General features: G+C 44.6%; 2 protein-coding genes across 2 annotated transcripts in view; both read left to right on the top strand.

Annotated features, from left to right (window-relative positions):
• Grid1 (glutamate ionotropic receptor delta type subunit 1) overlaps positions 1–20,865 on the top strand; it is a 707,905-nt gene that overhangs the window by 250,333 nt on the left and 436,707 nt on the right. The gene's annotated exons all lie outside the window — the stretch shown is intronic.
• LOC144254843 (5'-AMP-activated protein kinase catalytic subunit alpha-1) lies at positions 19,029–20,835 on the top strand. Its single transcript, XM_077798440.1, has one exon. The coding sequence runs from the start codon at positions 19,029–19,031 to the stop codon at positions 20,706–20,708; it is 1,680 nt and encodes a 559-aa protein (XP_077654566.1). The 3' UTR covers positions 20,709–20,835.

The following is a 20,865-nucleotide window of genomic DNA, read 5'->3' as shown; positions in this document are numbered from 1 at the left end:
GTTTGGGGTCTGAACATTCATGATGCTACCATTTCAGAGTGACCTCAAGGTTAGTAACATATTTTTTTTTTTTTTTGTCAAGGCAAAGCATGACATTTCAATATTTAGGAAAAATGGTAATGCAAGAATTGTGAGGAGGTTGGAGGAGAGGATAGGGTGGACGGATGGAGGCTCAGGGTGAGGCTTTCCTGGTCCACTGTGAGCTCAGCATCCCTCTCTTGACTTGGCTCCATGGTCTCCACCTTCTGAGGGTCCCTTAATTCTTGTGATCGCTCTTACTTCATGTTATGGAAATCATGAAGCAGCCTTTGACCTGAGGACCTCCCAAGGGACCTTGACAGATCCCTCAAAAAACTCACAGGACCAGGCGTGATGGTCTGCCCCTAGGGTATGGGAGAGCTGGCCCATGTCAGGGCCAGGTGTGCTGGGAGCCCAGCCTCAATCCAGCGAGCAGGCACCCTGCTGCATGTTGGTGGCAGCCTGCAGACCAGATGTTCCACTTGGCATCACCTCCCCACAACAAAGGTACTTTTATTAAAAAATGGTGTTTCTAAGCCTGGTAATCACAGCGTTAGAGAATGGTTACATTGATATTTGATATTTATGTCCAAACTGGCAATACCTTGACATTAATTATCCTGTTATAATTAAATCTAGCAATCCATTACATTGCCGTATAATGGAATGTGGTTATATAGGACTCTAGTGAGGATAATGGAGTTCCAAAGAGTAGAATTTATAATTCAAAGCTCAGGAACAAAGGCCCTGGATTGCTGGCCATGATTTTTCACCTCCCCGCACCCCCAAGTCATTACACACCATTAAATAAATATTTGTTGAAGATTGGTGCTAGACAGACGCAGGTGAGAGCGCTTGCCTGTCCTCTGGGAAGGGAAGCAACTGAGGCAAATACAGGAGAAAGTCGTGTGCAGAAGCGCAGGGGCCTCCTCCACACCAGCACACTTTCAGCCTGGGGTGAAGGAAGGGCTTCTGGAGGAAGCAGTCGGATGGAGCCGAGTCTTGAAGAGTAGGCAAGAGTCTACCAAAGAAAACACTAGGGAAAGGACATCCTCGGAGAGGGAGCAGCAGGGGTCAAGGCAAGGGAGGTGAACACATGAAAGCTAGTGGGAGAGGGTCTCTTTTTTTTTTTTTTTTAGAAAGAGCAATAGGTCTTCTAAAATGGCAACATCAAGAGAGGAATGTGGAGGAAGAGTTTGAGGCAAGACTGCTGACCCAGTATGTCACCTGGGAGGCTAGAAACATCCTCAGGCAGTGGGAGCCATGGCAACATGGATGTGCCTCCTCATGTCAGTGTTCCTGAAAGCTCTGATTGGTCTCGGGATAAAGGATGGATTAGCTGGGGCACCTGGCTAGGAAGGAAGGATGGTACCAATGTTTGGGTGAGTTAAAACAGAATAATTGGGGAGGAGGGAACATTTCTGAGAACTCTTTTGTGAAGTATAGTCTATAGAATTTAAGGTGAGATTCCCTTTCTTTTTTGATACAACTTTTGGGAATTATTTTAGACCTTCAGAAAAATTGCAAAAACAGTAGAGAGCTCTCATCCACTTCACAACTAGCTTTTGTTATTATTAGTATCTGACATTAGTATAGTATATTTGTCACAATGAATGGGCCAATATGGATACATATTTATATTTCCTTCATTTTTACATCATATTCTTTTAAAAATTTTTGTTTATTTCAGTATCCTATTTAGAATTTATTAGTCATGTAGAATTCCCCTCAACTGGGATTTGTCTGATGTTTTCCACGTGATTAGATGAAGGTTCTAAGTTTGGGGAAGGAAGACCACAGAGGTCAAGTGCCATTCTTATCACGTCATATCGAAGGTGCCTGCGATCAACATGATTTATCACTATTGGCATAGATCTTCACCACCTGGCTGAGATAGTGTGTGTCAGGTTTCTCCCTTGCTGAGCCTTTGCCCTGGCCGTGGGCTCTAAGTCTTCTAGAGCTCCTTTCCCCATGGAGAGTGTGAGTGAGGCCCATGGATTCACTGTAATTCAGTTAAAGATAAGCCACAAAGTATTTTGCTTGCTACCTTTTGCATGTGTGTCAGACCTGGGGCTGACCTCTGGAAATATATAAGTCAGACACATTCTTAGTCCTGGAGAAACACACCAAGTGTGGGTAACCATTTTCTTCCTCTAAGCAGTCCCCATCCCCTTGGACTCTCTGTAAATCTGGCTGAATTTCCAGCCCTTCCCCTTCCAGCTGCCTGATGGGACAGCTCCTTATGGCTGGGCTCTTTCTGAGTGTCTTTGGGGAGAAGAAGGGGGAGAACAGCATCTTTGCTATTTGTCTGTTTGCATGACAGATTCTAGGGGCAGAGGAAGCTTAAAGGATTTAGAGAGGTAATCCCCAATTTATAATTTTTTGACTTTACTGTAATGTGAAAGCAATATGCTTTCAGTAGAAGCTCAACTGTGAATGTTGAGCTTTCCCTGGGTGAGTGATATGTGGTATGGTGCTCTCTTATGATGCTGAGCAGCAGCTGTGAGTCACAGTTCCCAGCCAGGTGAGGGCAGGGGAAGGAACTCTATATGTATTGTACTGCTATGCTAGAATGTTTGGTAGGTTGCATCAAGCGCATTTTTGAGTTATGATATTTTCAACCTATGATGACTTTATCAGGATGTGACCCATTGTAAACAGAGGAGCATCAGTAAAGCACTTGAGAAGGTGCCTAGTGCAGACAAGTCTTTTCCTAGAAAGTATTGGCTGTTATCATTTCTAACACAGGCAGGAGAGACTTAGGAGTTTAGGAGCTAAACAATGGATTTCACATTTTCATTCATTTGTTTATTCATTCATTTATTCAATCATCTATTGTTCTACTCATTTGTCACCCAAATATAAATGATGGTGCTTCATGTCCCAGTATCTATGGAGAGTCACATTAGGAAAACAAAGGTAATGACATGCAAAGCAATTCTTTACTAGTAGTCTTTGAAGAATGGTAAAGAAGATCCTTTTCATAGCACAGAAGCACTTAGAACCCTCATTCTGTCTCTGTCCCTCCCTTGGACTCTCACAGCTGTCGTTCCCCCAAACTCTCCAGCTATGCCACCTTCCATAGCCCACATGTGTTCTTGCTTCTTCTCTCCTTCCTCTTTCTTTAGGCTGTATGTCTCTAGTTTTTTTTTTTCCCCAAAAGCCCTAAGAACTTGAGGAAATGGAGAAGGTACATGGATGCCCACGGGCAGGGAGGGAGGAGGATGCAGATGTGATTTTGTCCTGTCACAGGCATTGGGTACATCTCTGGTAAGTGCCTCCTACGTGATCACCTGTCTTAGGTGATGGAGATGCAGATCAATTATAGTGCCACACCCTGAAGGAGACTGTAGTTTATTAGCTCTGTGCCAGTTCATGGCTGGGAGGGGGCGGCGTGTGAATGTGTTTGCTCTGCCAGTTTCCCTTTCAATAGGCCCTGGACCAAATGATACAGCAGGAACCCCGAGTGGGGCTCCAACTTGACCTGGAGACTTAAGGGGTCTCATTTTCTCAGAAGATGGGGAAGAAGAAAGGACAGGAGCTATTGAGTATATTTTCACTGAACAGATTTAGAATTAGAGGGCAGCAGCCTGACCGTTGGAGGTCAAGGTGGCAAGAATGCAGGGCATCAGTCAGATCTGAGCTCGACTCCCAGCATCCCCCCAGACCCACTACAGGATTTTGACCAGCCGTTTGACTTCCCTAAGGCTTGAGCTTCAGGTTTTTTGTCATGGTATAGAAGTTATGTTCCTCCCTTGCAGGGCTATAGAGAGGACTGAGATAAACCATCAGAGTGCAGGCAGAGGTGTTCCATCTCTCTTTACCTCTTTCCTTGTCTACTCTCCAAGTTGCTTCCCTGGAGGAAGGTGCAGGCCACACACTTAGTCCTGCCAGGAAGGTACCTGCCTGTGTGTGGAGCCCCGTGGAGATAGCCCCCTGGAGCATCCAGCTTACACCTTAGAAGGAATCAGACTATTACACTCCACTCCATGTCTATTGGATGCAAGGACTCTACCCTGCAAACTCTGTGCAAGCCATCTTGTGCTAGAGAATAAGTCTCTGTCCTTCCTCAGGGGTTTTGATCTCCCTGGGAGAATAAGACTGACTGGTGGTCTTTGAAGAATGGAGGATGCTCATCTCCTTCCCATAGAAGCCTCAGCAGTAGTCTTGACTCGCATACCTCTGGAGATGGGAAACTCACCGTCTATTATGGAAGTCATTCTGTTGTTGGGCAACTCAAGAGGGAGAAAGCTCCTGCCTGATGTTAGGCAAAATATGTCTTATGGGTTTGACCCACTAGTTCTGGATCAGCCTTTTGGAATCACTCAGAAATTTTGCTTTATTTCCCCCATGTCATTTTATCACTTATCTGAAGATAAAATGCATGCACTTTGTGGTCCTCTTGGTGTGTCAAAACCCCACCAACTCCCAATGGTCTTGAGTTCATCAGTATTTATTTGGCACCTGTTGTGTATCGGATGCCCTGCCACTCTGCAAGGTGTGGAGGACTGGCAGGAAATAAAACAAGGAAGGTGTCCACACCTGTGGGACTCGCATCTAGGAGAGAGGCAAAAAGCAAGATAATATCTCATGGTGAAGTGTAAGGAACCTGGAACAGGACTACATGATGAGGGGGCTGGGGCTGCTTTTGGTTGTGTGGCCAACCTGCCTGGTTGTTGGAATCAGACCTGTGAAGGTTTGTTTTTATAGGGGAGACTTTTGCCATTTCCAGGATCCCAAGATGGAAATAAAACCTGGTAAGAGCAGAGCAAGGAGAGGGGGTGAGACAGTGAGGTTGGAGAAGGTGTGAGGGAATACCACCTAGGGCTCTGTGGCCCAGATGAGGAGTTGGGTTTCTATAGGGCAAGGACATGGCCTGTTTCCTATTTGGTAAACCCTCTGGCTGCCTTGTGCAAAATAGCCTTTAAGGAGGTAAGTGTGGAAGAGTAAATATCATTGTGATATTATATGAATAGGAGTCTTAAAGATTCGCTTTGGCAAGTGTTGGATGAATCAGAGACTAGGGGTCTAGTTTTTGGTATGATTGGGGTCCATGAGGACACCTGAGTCTTGGGAACCTCGATTATCCAACTTCTAGGAGTACTGTCGTCCTGTATTAAATTGTGTGTCTCTTTTCCTCACCCCCCCCCCCTCAGTTCCTAAGAGTCCACTCCCAGAGCCCAAGCCCCAGGCTCTGAGCGTGACCAAGCTTGGCGGCAGAGGTGGGTGGGGTGAGGAGACAGGACTGTGCAACATCACCTCATCAGTAAGCTCTGAGGCGCTGGGTGCTCATGACATGCCATTAGAAAACATACCAGCAGACACTGGTCTTTCATCTTCGTCAGCATCGCTTTTATGTTGTGAGAAAGGCTCATCCTTGTTAGGAACTGAGAGCTGGTGAGATTGGGAGTAGGAACTCTGTGGCAGACGCCACCAGCACATTCCCCCAGCCCGCGCTCCTCAGCTGCGGTTGTCATTAATCCGCATTTCACTCCTGCTTTACCCTTCACTTGCTGTTTGTCATTTTTGGAGAAGGATCCTCTCTGTTAGCACATTTGGAAACCTATTTCATTGCCGAGGAGAAGAGAACAATACAGGTTTTCATCTCAGACTAATTATACCTCCAATACACTGATGCTAAATGAAACCAAGGGGAAGGTAATTGGAAATTCTTGATGTGACATTCACAGCTTTGAGAGAAACAGATGTTCACTTGAGGAGCTGGGAAGAGAATACATATCGCTGCAACTGGCCAATGAGGTCAGTTCCAGGAGCTTGTAAGAGTTGGGCCACCCCTCAGCTTGCAGACTCATGTGAGGATTCTGTGCTGAACCATCTGCTCATTGTTGGCCTGGTCTGGGACTCTGGGTGATAGCACTGGGTTCTCTGTATTCAGTCGTTAGCATCCAGTTGGGTCTTCTGTCTTCATTTGGGCTAGTGTGGATGACTCTCATGTTGGGTCATCTAAGGTACTTAGTAAAAGCAAAGATTTTTGTGCCAGAAAACATCTGCCTATGGCTCTGCCACTCATTGGCTGTGGGACTCTGAGCGAGGGCTGTGGTCTCTGGTCATCCAGCCATGTTTTCATCTGTCTGATAGAGATAGCACCTCACATTTTTCTTGGTAGATTTTGATAAGACAGTGTCTTTAACATTCTCAGAGCATGGAATGTCATCCACAAGTGTCCATTTTCTTTTCAAAAGATGGTACCTTCCTGCAGATTAAGGCTATGCCTAGTTCTCAGTGCTTCTTCCCATGAGTTTGAATTTTTTTGCCTTCTTAAATAGCATGACTGAATGGACCAGCCACACTTTGGTATTGGTTAGTGTGGGAAGCTGTAAACGCCAGTTCTACTTCCTTTTTCCTCTGAACACTTTCACAAGTGCAAATAAAATGAACAATTTCATCAAGCTTAAATAACTGAGGTAGTAGAGTGTATCTTTGGCAAACCCTTTTCCTCTTTTCTCCCATCAATAGGTGAGAACTCGTGCCTGATGTAACTTATAGAGCATGTTTGTAGGAGAAATGAGACAGGGAACAGGTATCCTTTAGGTTAGAAAAAACCCTCCATGATTGAAACAAATCTATACTGAGCTGAAATTATTCTGGATCCATTGTTTTTCCTGTCTCTGTTGGGAGAATCTCTTTTGAGGACAGAGTCTGGGAGTTACCCAGTGAATGGTTACCCCCACTTCTTCATTCACACCCTGACTGTGGTCTCCTGGTGGGTGGAATCTAGTTCCCTATCTTTTACTTTGGGATTAGCCACATGACTTGTTTTGCCAATGGCATGTAGGCAGAGATGACAGTGTGCCAGCTCTGAGCCTGGGCCTGATGAGATACTGGATATTTCCACCCACCTTCTTGAGTTTATCACTTTCATCTCCACGAGGAGAAAGAATATGCCTTTGAAAACCAACTGGTCCAAGGAGGATTTCTTACATAAGGACAAATCGGAGCCACTGAGCTGACCCTCAGACCTGCTGTGGGAAGCTGACCTGAGCCAACCAATCCACACACCTGTGAGAATCCATAATGGTTGTTTTGGCCACTGAATTTGGGATGGTGTGTTATATAGTATGAGCAATAGCTAGCTGATACACCGGGCCATATTGTTTCTGTGTCCCTACATCCAACACAGCCATGGCTGACACACAGGAGGCTCTTAGAAGTATTTAATCAATGAACAAATGAGTAAATGAAGAATTTCATTTGGTTGTGAAGTCTGAGTATTGTATTGTACCATGTGATACTCATGGACACTCTGAAGCCGAGGTTCTGCTGGCTGATGTTGGGGTTGCCAATCCCATCTGGTTACCTTTCTCTGAGTTTTGTTAGAATGAAAGATGGGATTTAAACCCCTTTCTTAACGCCATAGCTGGGGAAAGGGAGGAAGAAGAATTGGCCCTGAGTGTAGATGTGGCTGGTGCTAGAATGGCTGTCCTACTGGTGGCCTGAGGAGGGCAGTAGTGAGCCCCACATTCTTACATGATACATTCTGGAAGTTTTCCTGATGGATTCCCAGTCTTTCTCTATCTCCTCTGGACCATAGTGCCTTCCCTCCCAACAGGTAGTCACTGCACTAAGATGTTTGAAGAGGTCTATGTCTGGCATTCTGCCCCCAAACATCTTCTCGACTTTCTAGGCCAACTGGGACAGCCAACATAGGCTGACCCAAGAGGTCTTTCCATTTCCCTTTGAAAAGTGCTTCACAGAAGCCAAACAGTGGAGGAGAAGAGAGAAACCTGGACCAGGGATGGAATGACCCAGAGTATAAAGAATTGTAGTATTAAGTAGTTGTCTGGTGCTTACCCCGTGGTAGCCTATTTACGTGTGTTTTCTTCTTTACGTAGGGGAAGTGCTCTTTTGTTTTCCTTTTTATACCTGAGGATGCTGAGGCCTGGTCAGGGTGGGTAACTTGTTGGAGTTGGATTATGGAAACAGGATTTAGATCCCAGCCATCCAACTGCAGAGGTCTAGCTTTGAAAAGCCGCATGATCTCACCTCAGCTTGCATATGAGGGTCACCGGGGGAGTTTCAGTCCACATTGTATCCAGGTCCTTCTTCAGATCATTTAAATGGGAGCTGTGGGAATAAGGCCAGTCAGTGTGATGTGTTTAAAATCTCCCCATCAGGTGATCTGATGACCATGATGGTAAAACCCTTTATGACGACCACCATGCCACGTCCAGGCCTGCTCACAGCTAGAATGCCTATCTGGCTGTGGGACAAAAAGAAGTACAATGGTTGTCCTGTGGAACTGTGCTGTGAGCATGGGCTTGGGGAGACCCATGGACCTGCTTGGCCACTGTGATCTTGAGGGTGGCATTGTCCCTGGACTTGATGATAAGAGACTTCTAGAGCCAATTAACAAGGCTACTTGGGTTGTGGATCCAAGTTGTTTGTTGAAAGCTCTGTAAGCTTTACTCATGCCAGGCAGGGCAGGGGTGAGTGGCATCTGCTGACCTCACAGTGTCTCATTTTCTTTGTATGGTGGATGTATTTCTTTCTTCTGTTATTCACCATTTCTGTTTGCAGCTGGGCAGAGGCCTCACTGGACTTAAGGGAATGGTTGTTTTGACTTATAGAGGAAGAAAACCACATCAAAGAAAGATAAACAGGAGGACAAGTACGTGCCATGAAAGATGTGCAATCTATAACCGTGGCTGAGTGATGTTTGCTAGGAGAAGGGTCAGGAGGAAAGCAGAAGGAGAACATGATGAAGGAGAGTGAAACGGGTAGTTGTAGATGTTGGGACTGCGCAGAGGCACCCACATGCTGGGGATGGTGTGGAGTTGAGGGAGGGGTTAGGGGAGGGAAGCCAGCCAGGGTAGGGATGTGGCAGGGCTACTCTGATACAACTCAGGAAACCAAGTGATCAAAACCTGGCAACTAACAGACACAGGCACTTTGGGCTTCTGGCGTGGATGCCTTTTCCAAAAGATGTTGATGATAGTTTGAAAGTGCTCATACACCCTCCCCTGTTAAAGACAGGATAGGCAAGTTGAAGAAAGTAGGAAATCAGAAAGGCTAGAAATGAGGTAAACAAGAAAATGAAAACAACTCTGAGGAGTAAAGGAGGGCAGAGTCTGGGGCATGTGGTGAGTGTGAGAGGGTGATGCTGCCCTAGCCTAGGGCTTCTGCTCATCTATAGATGGAGCTGGGTGCCATATTGTATGTGCGCCCCCGCCTGCGTGTATGACTGCTCACGATGCATTCTTGTACATGGTGCAGAGGCCACATGGTGGTGGAGGGAGAGAACTGGATCAGGGATGGCATGACCCAGGGCGACCAAAGAATGGTGGCCAAAGCTCCATTCTAAGCAGGCAGTAATGACAGTTAGTACTATTGAGGCTTATCATAAGCCAGATACTTTTTGTGTCTTGTCAAATTCCCTCAATTCTACAAGGTAGGTATTTGTGTTTTTTCTTATCTCCATTTTATTTGGAGAAACCGAGGTGCAAAAAAGTCACATGCCCTGGTCAAGGTTTGGGTGGGCAGTCTGTCTTGGAGTTGCCCTGCAGAACTTCCTGTTAATCATTGTATAGCTTGTGTGTCAGCCACATCATTCAGATTGTGGTCATTATGGCTGTTTGTTTCTTAGGACACATTAGTAGCAGTCAAAGATCTTGAGCAGGATAGCGATTTGGGCTGGAGAAAGGCTGCAGGGCTCCAGCCCGTGCCCACTGCCTTCTCTCCCAAAGCAGCAAGCTTGCAGAGCAAAGGCAAAGCCCTGGAGAGATGCAGAATGCAGGTGGGCCAGTGCCCCCAGAGCCTTCCTGGAAGCCTGCTGGAGCTGACTTTGAAGCTTGGTGTCTTTGCTGCCTGAAGGAGGCAGCTGCCCACAGGTCTAAGGAGTGGTCATTGGCAGGCTGCAGGCCTGAAGTCCCAGGTTCTGTCAGTCTTCGACAACGTCTGTCCTATCTAGGGAAACCAGACTCGATCTCGGCCATCACCAGGCCTACCAGCTCCGTGCTAGGGCTAGACATTCCTGTTGTGCCTGTGCAGGGACGCCTCCCTTTGTGGCACAGTACAGCACTCCACATATGTCCACTGGGGTTTCCGTTGGCAGGTTTGTCCCTGGCCCACCACAGGTGGCTGCATTCTTTAGCCTCCAGCCCTCTAGGACTTGACCCAGAAGCTGTCTTTCTTAGAACCTCACCCCTCTCCTCACCCACTTCTTGGCACCGTCAGTTCGTTTTTCTTGGCTCACTTCTCTCCTCCATTCTCCATCCCATCCTGGCCACCAACTCGGGCAGCCTCCTCCTGGACCTCACTGAGACCCCCTGTCCTCATCTCATCAATGAGCAGGAATCAGAGGGGTCACTTGTGTAACCCAAGAACAGAGCTTCAGCTTGGACTTGAGGATCCCTCCTCCCACTGTCACACCAAAATGCAAGTCTCTCCTCCCATCCCTGATGCTTACTGTGCTTATTTTAATAGCATTACACCAATTTTGGGAAAATTTTCATAGCTTTACTGCCTAACCAAGACCTTGTTTTTGTTTTCTCTCTTTTTCTCTGACCATATGTGTGCTGATTTTACATATAAATACTTATAATCTAGATGCAATTTTGTGTTCTGCTTTTTGATCTGACATCCTGGCATAAACATTTCCTGTGTGGTTGCAAAGCCTTTGTAATGATCATTTTTAATGATTACGTTGAGATGAAGAATTGATGTTCCATAACCTACCTAATGTTTCCTGTTATTGGACATTGTGGCTGTTTCCAATCTCCAGTCAATTTTTTTTGACAATGTTTGGTGAAAACCTTCATGTGTAGTGTTTTATTTTTCTCCTTGAATTAGTGCTGATGGGAAGTTTTCTGGAGTGGGTCAGAGGATTCGGGAAGGAACTGACATTTGGTGAATGCCATCTCCTGACGGGCATCATCTTGGCCTTAGCTACAACACCAAGCAGTGGGATTGTCACCCTTTTGTAGATGGGAACATGGGCCTTTTGATTATCTTATCTCACAGGGATTCCTAATCCTGAGGCAGCTCCTCTGCTCCTGTCTCCCCTGTGTACCTGCTAATGCTGTCTTCCTCTTCATCTCCAATAAATTGCTGCTCTTCAGGGCAGCCTTTCCTTGGCAACCAGCTGCCCCCTGAGCCAGTTAGACAAATGCATGGCACCCGGAGCTTTTCCTTTGGAGCGTGATTTTCACCCTACAACCATCTATCCATCATTTGCTTATTTGACTAATGTCAGTCTCACCCACTAGATTTTATTCCTCACTTGAGAGAGAGAGTTTGGCTGTTTTTCTCCTTACAGTCCCTTGGCAGGCAGAAGGGGCTTAAAAAATGTTTGCTGATGGAGAAATGCGGGCTCCATGTGCTCAGGACAATTCTGGTAAGGGGCACCTGGCCCCTTGAGCTCCATTTTCTCTGAAGACTCTGTTCCCTCCATAATTGAGGTGTGTGCCTTAGAAAGGTTTAGGCTCAATCTGGGGACTACAGAAGAGCCATAGGAGGCCAGAATGGTGAGCAAATCCAAGGTGTTCTTTGGAGGCAACTTGGTGCAGAGACTATCAGGGCTTCTGTGACAGAGAGGACATGCTTCAGAGTGACTGTACTCTGGCTATGAAACTCTGGGCAGAGTGTCCTGCTCTCTGGGCCTCAGTTTTCTCACTTGTGTGATGGACATGTATCCAGCTCCTTTAGACCTGGGCATGGTCTTGCCTCACCTCATTGTCTGGATACATTGTCTCCTTGGGTATATTAAAGCACCCACGTCACTTAGTTTTGCCCCCAGGTATTTGGAGTAACACTTCTTGAGAAAAAAGCAGATTAAATGGAAAGTGCTCCTTCAACTTAATGTGGAAGAAGGTGGTGTGAGCCTAATTCAGATGTTTAGAGCAACTGGAAATCACTACTTAAAAAAAAAAAAACTTGAGTCTAATTATGTGAATAAATAATGAAGTCAGAAGTGGGTAGGATTGATTTGTCAGATTAATCTCAGCAGCAAGTGCAGGCATGTGGGGGCAGGGGACTTGTCACAGCTCTGTCACCTGCTGTAGACCTTGCTTGCTTCCTGGTTCTGGATTGCTGCTTAGTTTGCCTTCCTGTTCTCTCTCTCACACCCCAGGCACCTGCCTTCCAGTATGCTGTCTAATTGGAGGTTACATGGACAGGTCCAGTGCAGTGTCTCAGGCCCCAGAGGGCCACGGGAGCAAGATATCAGGCTGAATTCAACTATACCCAAGTTTGGTGTGTGCTTGGGTATGGATGTATTCAAACATGAAGGGACAGAAGCAGACAGTTCTAATGTCCTCAGGGCCTAGAGAGTGGGAGTGAAAGAAGGCTTGAAAGGTTCTTGGTGCTCAGTCTACTGAGGATTGCTTCTGATGCGTGGCGTGGAGCCGTGCATGTTCTCTGGCTGCAAAGGAGCCTGTGCTGCCCTCTGACACGCTGCCTGTCTGCTGCCAGCTAGGGTTGGTCCATCTGATGGATGCACTGAACATGGTGGTTATGCTCTCATCTGACTCATCCTTAAAGCAGGGATCTGAACCCTGGAAAGGAACTTCAGGCTTCAGCCAAGCAAGTGGGTGTGAGTTGTGCTCTCAATAGGTTAGATGATGCAGGTATGGGAGGCCTATGTTGACCTCTCTTGAGCGTCTGAGTGTCCCTCCACCTACTGAGACTTGTTCCAGGGCTAAAGAAGTTAACAGGGCATTTGTAGATTGGGTATAGAACCCCAGATGCACCTGGGTTCTAAGCAAGGGTGGCTAGCAGTTTTGCAGGACTGAGGTCTTTCTGCCTGCCTTGGTCCATGTGTCTGTGCAGCTGATAGGGGCTTGGTGCTTTGCCCAGTGGAATGGGCTCACACCTACTTTCTGCCAGACTACACACATGACTCTCAGTGTCATTACTTGTCCACATGGTCTTTGTCTCTTGTGGCTGACACTTGCCCTTGAGGTGCAGTGGAGTCTCCTGGCAGGAATCTAGCCCCAGCCCCTAACCCAGCCAGAGGCAGCAGAGGGATATGGCCTTCCTCATAGGTGCACCTGGGACTGTTGAGGGCTCAGAATTTCCTGTCCCCCCTTGTCTGTAGCCTTAGGAGGCAGAGTGACAGCTGATTCTGGTAGGATTGTCCTTCCTGGCTTTATCCTCCAAAGCAAGAGGGGTTCAGTGGGCTGCACCTCCCCAGGCCTCAGGGATGGTTTTGAATTGCCTCCAGGGACTTTCCAGCTCCCTTCCCCTGGGTCTCTTGGCAGTGCCCTTGGCAGGGCGTTTCCAGAACTGGACACCTTTATGTGGTCAGGATCCTGTCAGGACTCCTCCTTCACAGAAGAACATTTGTCATCTCTTTGACATAAGGCAAAGTGTGGGGATGCCCAACAGGCTCTGGAATGCCACTTCCCAATGGACAGCCGCTGGCAAATGCCTCATCTTCTCTAAGCCTTCTCTGTGAAATGGACCACTCACCCTTTTCTTCAGTTACGCAGGTCAGAACTCTTTGATGCTTCTTTCTTGCATACCTCATAATGAGTCCATTAACCATTCTGTCAGCTCTCCCTTTGATGTATCCTGAATCTGATTACTCCTCACCTAGTAATTGCCAGGGCCACCTCCTTGGATGAAGCCACCATCATTCTTAGCTGCTTATATAATGGTCTTCCTGCTTCTGTTCTTATATCCCGGACTTGGTGTTCTGCATTTATCAAACTCATAGAACTGAATACTAAAAGAACTATTTTTAAAAAGAATTCTTTTTTTAGTTGTAGATGGGCACAATACCTTCACTTTTATTTATTTTTATGTGGTGCTGAGGATCGAACACACTGCCTCACACATGCTAGGCAAGCACTGTACCACTGAGTTACAACACCAGCCCAGAACAAATTTTACTATGTGTAAATTATGCTTCAATTTAAAAAGTATGACCTGATTTGGATGATGAATTATATGCTCACTCAACCTGTAAAGAATTACTTGATCCAGCCATTTCACCTCTCTTTGATCTCATCTCCTGCTACCCTCTTCCTTGATTTCTCAATTTCAGTTGCTCAGGTCTCCTTGCTGTTCCTTGATATACTAGAATGGTCCCTGAATATGGATCTCCACACTTGTTGTCTCTCTGCTCTGATAGTAACAGCCTAACCCCAGATGGTCACATAGTTTATTTTCTCACTTCTTTAATGTCTTCACTCAGAAGTCTTCCTGTCAGTCACTGATGACCACATAATGCTGTGTAACAAACATTTCCAAGTCTTGATTGCCTAGGGCATTTCATCTAGGCTGGGCTCAGTGGATTCTGCTTCCAGTATCTTGACTGGACAGAGGTTGCAAGAACAGCAGTTATCCAAGGATAGAGCATAAGTGACAAGTCCCTGCACAATCACGTTTTAAACTTTAACTTGTATCACATCTATTCATATTCCCTTGGCCACAGCAGATCAAACTGTATAGTATACTCCACCCACAAGAGGGGAGTGAATATTTCCAATAATTCTGACAGTCCCTGTCAACTTTCCAGTGAGGTCTTCCCTGGCCAACCTGCTAAAACTTTTATCCCCAGTTTGACATTTCTAACTCTTCTGTTTTTATTGTTTTCCTCAACACTCATGACTTTATCCCTCACTATACATTTTATTTATTAATCACATTTATTTTCTGTCTTCCTCACTGGTGTGTAAGTTTCACCAGAGCAGGGACATTCATCTGTTTTGTTCAGTCTTATATCTCCAGCACCTAGAAAAACATTCAATAAATATTTGGCTAAATAATTGAATAAGGTCAGGCAAAGAATTTATTGAGATGATATATGAAGCCGTGTTTAAAAAACAGTCCTGTACACAGGAAGTGCTCAGTAATTGGTGGCTGTTATTAATCGATGGCATGAGTGCTGTTGGGAGAATTGGAGCCTCAGTTATATATATGACTATAATATTTGGCAAAGGAAGGATTTGGAGCCATGTCTGCTTTAATTCTGGCTTCAGAGATAAGGCATTGAGTCATGGAGGAGCCATCATGGTCCAGAGTCATTAACTAGCAGTGATATCTTTGATCAGAGCTCATGCATTTCTTCCAGTTCCTTCATACCAGTTACCAGATTCTGGCATCTTTCTGCATTGACATCCCTGTGGAATCAGAATAATAATATTTGAGCCCCAGCCCCTTGAGGCTGAAGCTCAGTCCCAGCCCCCCGTCCCCGATGGCTCCCCAGGAGCCAGCTACAGAGCAGAATAACCCCCAGGACACCTCCAACTAGCAGTAGCCCCTCTGCATAGACACTCCTGAGGGGCAGCTCTCTTCAGACTCTGAAGCAATCAGACCCAGAGAATGAACGGCTGGGCCTCTGGACAGAGAAAATCAGAGGCACATGCTAAGGAAAAGTGTAGGTTCCTCCTGTTGAGGGGAGAGTCACAAAGGGAGGGTTTGATGGATGGGATGTGGGAAAATTTATGAGAGTCATTGCATTTGGTCTGTGACCCCTCATGGATGACATTGGGTTGGAGCAGCCAGACTCTGTTCAAATATGAAACTTCAGAAAGATGAATTTGACCTTGAGTGACAGATTCTGCCCTAATAAAGGGACAAGGGCCTGGGTTGAGCCCTCTCAGTGCCTTGTACGTGCTTTTGAGAGGGCCCTGCCACAATGTCTGGATGTTTGCCATATGTCCCTCTGCTTCCCTGCAGACTCTGAGCTCCTGGCTCAGCTCTGTATTCCCAGTACCCAGCAGGGCACTGGGCCCCAACGGTATCAGAAAGTGTTTGTAAAGTGAAAGATTCATAGTGCAGTTACCATGGGCCAGACACTGTGCTCAGCTTCCCATGGGCATTACTTCATTTGACTGTTTGTCCCTGGGGAGGGCAGAGCTGGGTTACAAACTTGGACTCCTAACCACTGCACTGCCTGACCTGCTGGAACTGGGCACATTCTGGCCCCACCCTACTACAGTTAGGGTTTTTGGCCCTGGAAAAGATATTCCTTTCATTTTGGATCTATATTTTCCACATTGTAAAATGGGGACTACAAATCTCATTAGTCTTCCAAAAAGCACATTGTGAAAGTTGGACCAGAGTATATGTGTGAGAAATGCTTTGTAGGTCTAAAATGTCATTAGTAGTGATATCTCAAGCAGGCACCAATGGCTGGGTGCAGTGGCACATGTCTATAATTCCAGCAGCTTGGGAGGTTGAGACAGGAGGATTGCAAGTTCAAAGCCAGCCTCAGCATCAGCAAGGGGCTAAGCAACTCAGTGACACCCTGTCTCTAAATAAAATACAAAATTAGGGCTGGAGATGTGGCTCAGTGGTGAGTGCCCCTGAGCTCAAATTCCTGGTACCCCCACCACCAAAAAAAAAAAAAAAAAAAGGCATCAACGATAGTCAAGTGCTAGGGGAGTCACGGCAGAAGTGTGACAAAGCAGAGAACGTAGAGAAACTTAAATACACTGATCATTCCCAATAGGTAAATGTGCAAAGAACATGATCAAACAAATCACAAGAAGAAATGCAGCTTGTTAACAAACATATGGAAAACCACTAAACCTCAGTTGTAATCAAGGCAATGCAAATTAAAGCAGGGTGCCATTTTTCACCACTCAGTTAAAGAACAGCCAGTGCTGGTGAGACCTTGGTAAAGTGAACCATTACCTTTCCTACTGTACCCTGGTGGGGACATTCTTTAGGATAGTTTAGTAATGAGTATCTGGGACCATAAAAATGTTTATACCCTTTGACCTAGTAATTCCATTTCTAGCAATCTCTTCTAAGAGATTATCCAAATTACAAAGAAAGCTTTCTGCTTTGAAGTAATGCAAAGTTACTGTAGTAACTACATTGACTTGAAATGTAAGAGGAGACCCGATGCTGCCAAAATAGGGTGCCTACCTTAGCAAGGCTGGGTCAACAAACTGCTTATGTGGTGTAGTACTCTCCTAGAAAATTCATTTTGTGGAAAACAAAGGGATGATAAAGATAAAGCATGCTGGGGAAAAAACCACTGGATTGTATTTTCTTTATATCTGAATTATTTTAGTTTCATATTTAATTATTTATTACTATCTCTTTTTTTCCTAAGAAGTAACTTGAATGCTTTTCTTCTGCTTGCAAACTTAAGAGGAAGCTTTATAAACTTCACCATGATCAATCATCTCCTCCTCTTCAGTCTCTGAGTTGACTATCAAGAGTTGAGTTTATATCTGCCCACCTTTTTCCACAAAATGGCATTATATAATTATTGTTTGTCCCTTTAAAAAGAAAAAACAAAAGTTGGGTTATACCATGCCTTTTTCTTTTTTTTCCTTTTTCATTTAGGAACATATCTTGAGCATTATTCAATTCATATTATATAGAAATTGTAGGCAAATGTTTACTTTCACACACTGTTGGTGGGAATTGGGACAGATATTTTGGATGGCAATTTATTATAATTAAAAATTCTCTTACCATTCTGAGAATGTGCACTTCGGAAACACTCCCAGAAAGAGAGATGTGCTTCCCTGTTTCATTTCCTGATATTTGTTATAGGTCCAAGCTGACCCATTGATTTCTGTCAAATTAAGACAATGGTTTTTATGATTCTTATATCACGAGATAAAGGCCAGGATGGGTCTGGGAGCATCCTAGGGAGCTGCACAGAAGCTCAGTGGGGCCGAGGCTTCATTGGCTGATGAAAGCCCTGTGCTGTAGAATCAAGAAGGGACAGAACCCTGCGGAGCATCCATTGTGTGGTAGGTGGTTTACCCTTATCCTTTTTAAGAACACAAATGTTAGAGTCAGATGGGTCTGGGGTCAAATTCCAGCTCAGTCACTTTCCAGGCCTGATGGTAACCTTGGACAAGTTCCTCACTATCTCTGAGCCTTTGCTTCCTCTACTATACCAGGAGAATGCTAGTAGATACCTTTAGAGTGGTGAAGGTCTCTGAGCATAGTACCTGGCCCATAGTGAGTAATGAATAAAGGTAGGTACTATCATTAATATTACTGTTAGTGATCCTCATCCCAACAGCAGGCATTATTAGCTCCAGTTTACACATCAGGAGTAGAGCAGTAATCCAACTTGTCTTCAGCCCTACAGCTGGTTCTTGTAGCATAGGAGATTAAGATACAAACTTGTTTTCTCCAGAGACTGCTCTGTGAATTATGCCCAACTGTGTTGTCCATTGGCAGAAGGGTCTGCTGAGATGGTGAGCATGTAGGGTCTGGTGACCTTCTTTTTGGTCTCTTAAATCTGATAGAAGTTAGGTGTAGATTGTCATCTTTTAAAGTATGTTTCTTGAAATCTAAAAGGAAATTGGATGGACAATTTTCCTACTCCATTTATTGAAAAGACTATCCTTTCTTGAATGTTTGTTCTTGGAGACTTTGTTAAAATCAGTTGGCTGAATGTAACTGAATTAATTTCTGGGTTCTCTCTGCATTGGTCTGTGTTGGTTTTTAAACCAGTATCAGCCTGTTTGGGTTATTATAGCTTTGTACTATGTATTGAAGTTCAATATTATGATTATTAGAATGTCCTCAGCATTATTTCCACCACCCTTAGCATTTCTTTGGAGATTTGAGGGCTTTTGTGGTTCTAATGAATTTTCTCTCTGTGAAGACTGTCATTGATATTTTGTGGGGAGGGCATTGAGTCTATAGATTAATTTGGTTATATGAACGTTTTAATATTAAATCTTCTAATCCATGATCTTAGTAGGTCCTTTTTGGTGTGCTTGTGTTTCCTCTTCAAATTCTCTCATCACAGCTTGTAATTGTCATTTGCTAAACTTATTCTGAGATATTTTAAGTGGTGCTGGGAAAACTGGATCTACCTATGCGGAAGAATAAACCTATCCCTACCATTTCACCATATTAAAAATCGACTCAGAATGAATAAAAGACATAAATGTAAGGCATGACACTATGGAAATATTAGAAGACAACAACAAGACATTTATATAGGCAAAGATGTTTCTAGATAAGACAACAAAAGCAAAAATATAGACATGGGATTATATCAAACCAAGAAGCTTCTGCACAGCAAAGGAAACAACAGGGTGAAAAGACAACCTGAGGCCATGCGCAGACTCAGTTCCTGGAGAAAGATGGCGACAGCCGAGAAGCAGAAACACGACGGGCGGGTGAAGATCGGCCACTACATCCTGGGAGACACGCTGGGCGTCGGCACCTTCGGCAAAGTGAAGGTTGGTAAACATGAATTGACTGGGCATAAAGTTGCTGTGAAGATACTCAATCGACAGAAGATTCGAAGCCTGGATGTGGTGGGAAAGATCCGCAGAGAAATTCAAAACCTCAAGCTTTTCAGGCATCCTCATATAATTAAGCTGTACCAGGTCATCAGTACACCATCTGATATTTTCATGGTGATGGAATATGTCTCAGGAGGAGAGCTATTTGATTATATCTGTAAAAATGGAAGGCTGGATGAAAAAGAAAGTCGACGTCTGTTCCAACAAATCCTTTCTGGTGTGGATTACTGTCACAGGCATATGGTAGTACATAGAGATTTGAAACCTGAAAATGTCCTGCTTGATGCACACATGAATGCAAAGATAGCTGATTTTGGTCTTTCAAACATGATGTCAGATGGTGAATTTTTAAGAACAAGTTGTGGCTCACCCAACTATGCTGCACCAGAAGTAATTTCAGGAAGATTATATGCAGGTCCAGAGGTAGACATATGGAGCAGTGGGGTCATTCTCTATGCTTTATTGTGTGGAACCCTTCCATTTGATGATGATCATGTGCCAACTCTTTTTAAGAAGATATGTGATGGGATTTTTTATACTCCTCAGTATTTAAATCCTTCTGTGATTAGCCTTTTGAAACATATGCTGCAGGTGGATCCCATGAAGAGGGCCACGATAAAAGATATCAGGGAGCATGAATGGTTTAAACAGGACCTTCCAAAATATCTCTTCCCTGAGGATCCGTCATATAGCTCAACCATGATTGATGATGAAGCCTTAAAAGAAGTGTGTGAAAAATTTGAATGCTCAGAAGAGGAGGTTCTTAGCTGCCTTTATAACAGAAATCACCAGGACCCTTTGGCCGTTGCCTACCACCTTATCATAGATAATAGGAGAATAATGAATGAAGCCAAAGATTTCTACTTGGCAACAAGCCCACCTGATTCTTTTCTTGATGATCACCATTTAACTCGACCCCATCCAGAAAGAGTGCCATTCTTGGTTGCTGAAACACCAAGGGCACGACATACTCTGGATGAATTAAATCCACAGAAATCCAAACACCAAGGTGTAAGGAAAGCAAAATGGCATTTGGGAATTAGAAGTCAAAGTAGGCCAAATGATATCATGGCAGAAGTATGTAGAGCAATTAAACAACTGGATTATGAATGGAAGGTTGTAAACCCTTATTATTTGCGCGTACGAAGGAAGAATCCTGTGACAAGCACATACTCCAAAATGAGTCTACAGTTATACCAAGTGGATAGTAGAACTTACTTACTGGATTTCCGTAGTATCGATGATGAAATTACAGAAGCCAAATCAGGTACTGCTACTCCACAGAGATCGGGATCAATTAGCAACTATCGATCCTGCCAAAGGAATGACTCAGATGCTGAGGCTCAAGGAAAATCCTCAGAAGTTTCTCTTACCTCATCTGTGACCTCACTTGACTCGTCTCCTGTTGAGTTAACTCCAAGACCTGGAAGTCACACAATAGAATTTTTTGAAATGTGTGCAAATCTAATTAAAATTCTTGCACAGTAAGCCTAAAACCTTGCTTATTTCTTTAATAGCAATAAGCATGCATAGTAAATTATAGCTAAATGCTTCCATTTGTAATCAAGTTTTATATATATATATATCATATATATATATATGATATATATATAAATATATAATTATAACTAAGGATTGGCCTTTT

The sequence above is a fragment of the Urocitellus parryii genome, chromosome 5, assembly GCF_045843805.1.
Source record: "Urocitellus parryii isolate mUroPar1 chromosome 5, mUroPar1.hap1, whole genome shotgun sequence".
Classification (NCBI taxonomy): Eukaryota; Metazoa; Chordata; class Mammalia; order Rodentia; family Sciuridae; genus Urocitellus; species Urocitellus parryii.
This window is presented reverse-complemented; position numbering and strand designations above follow the sequence as displayed.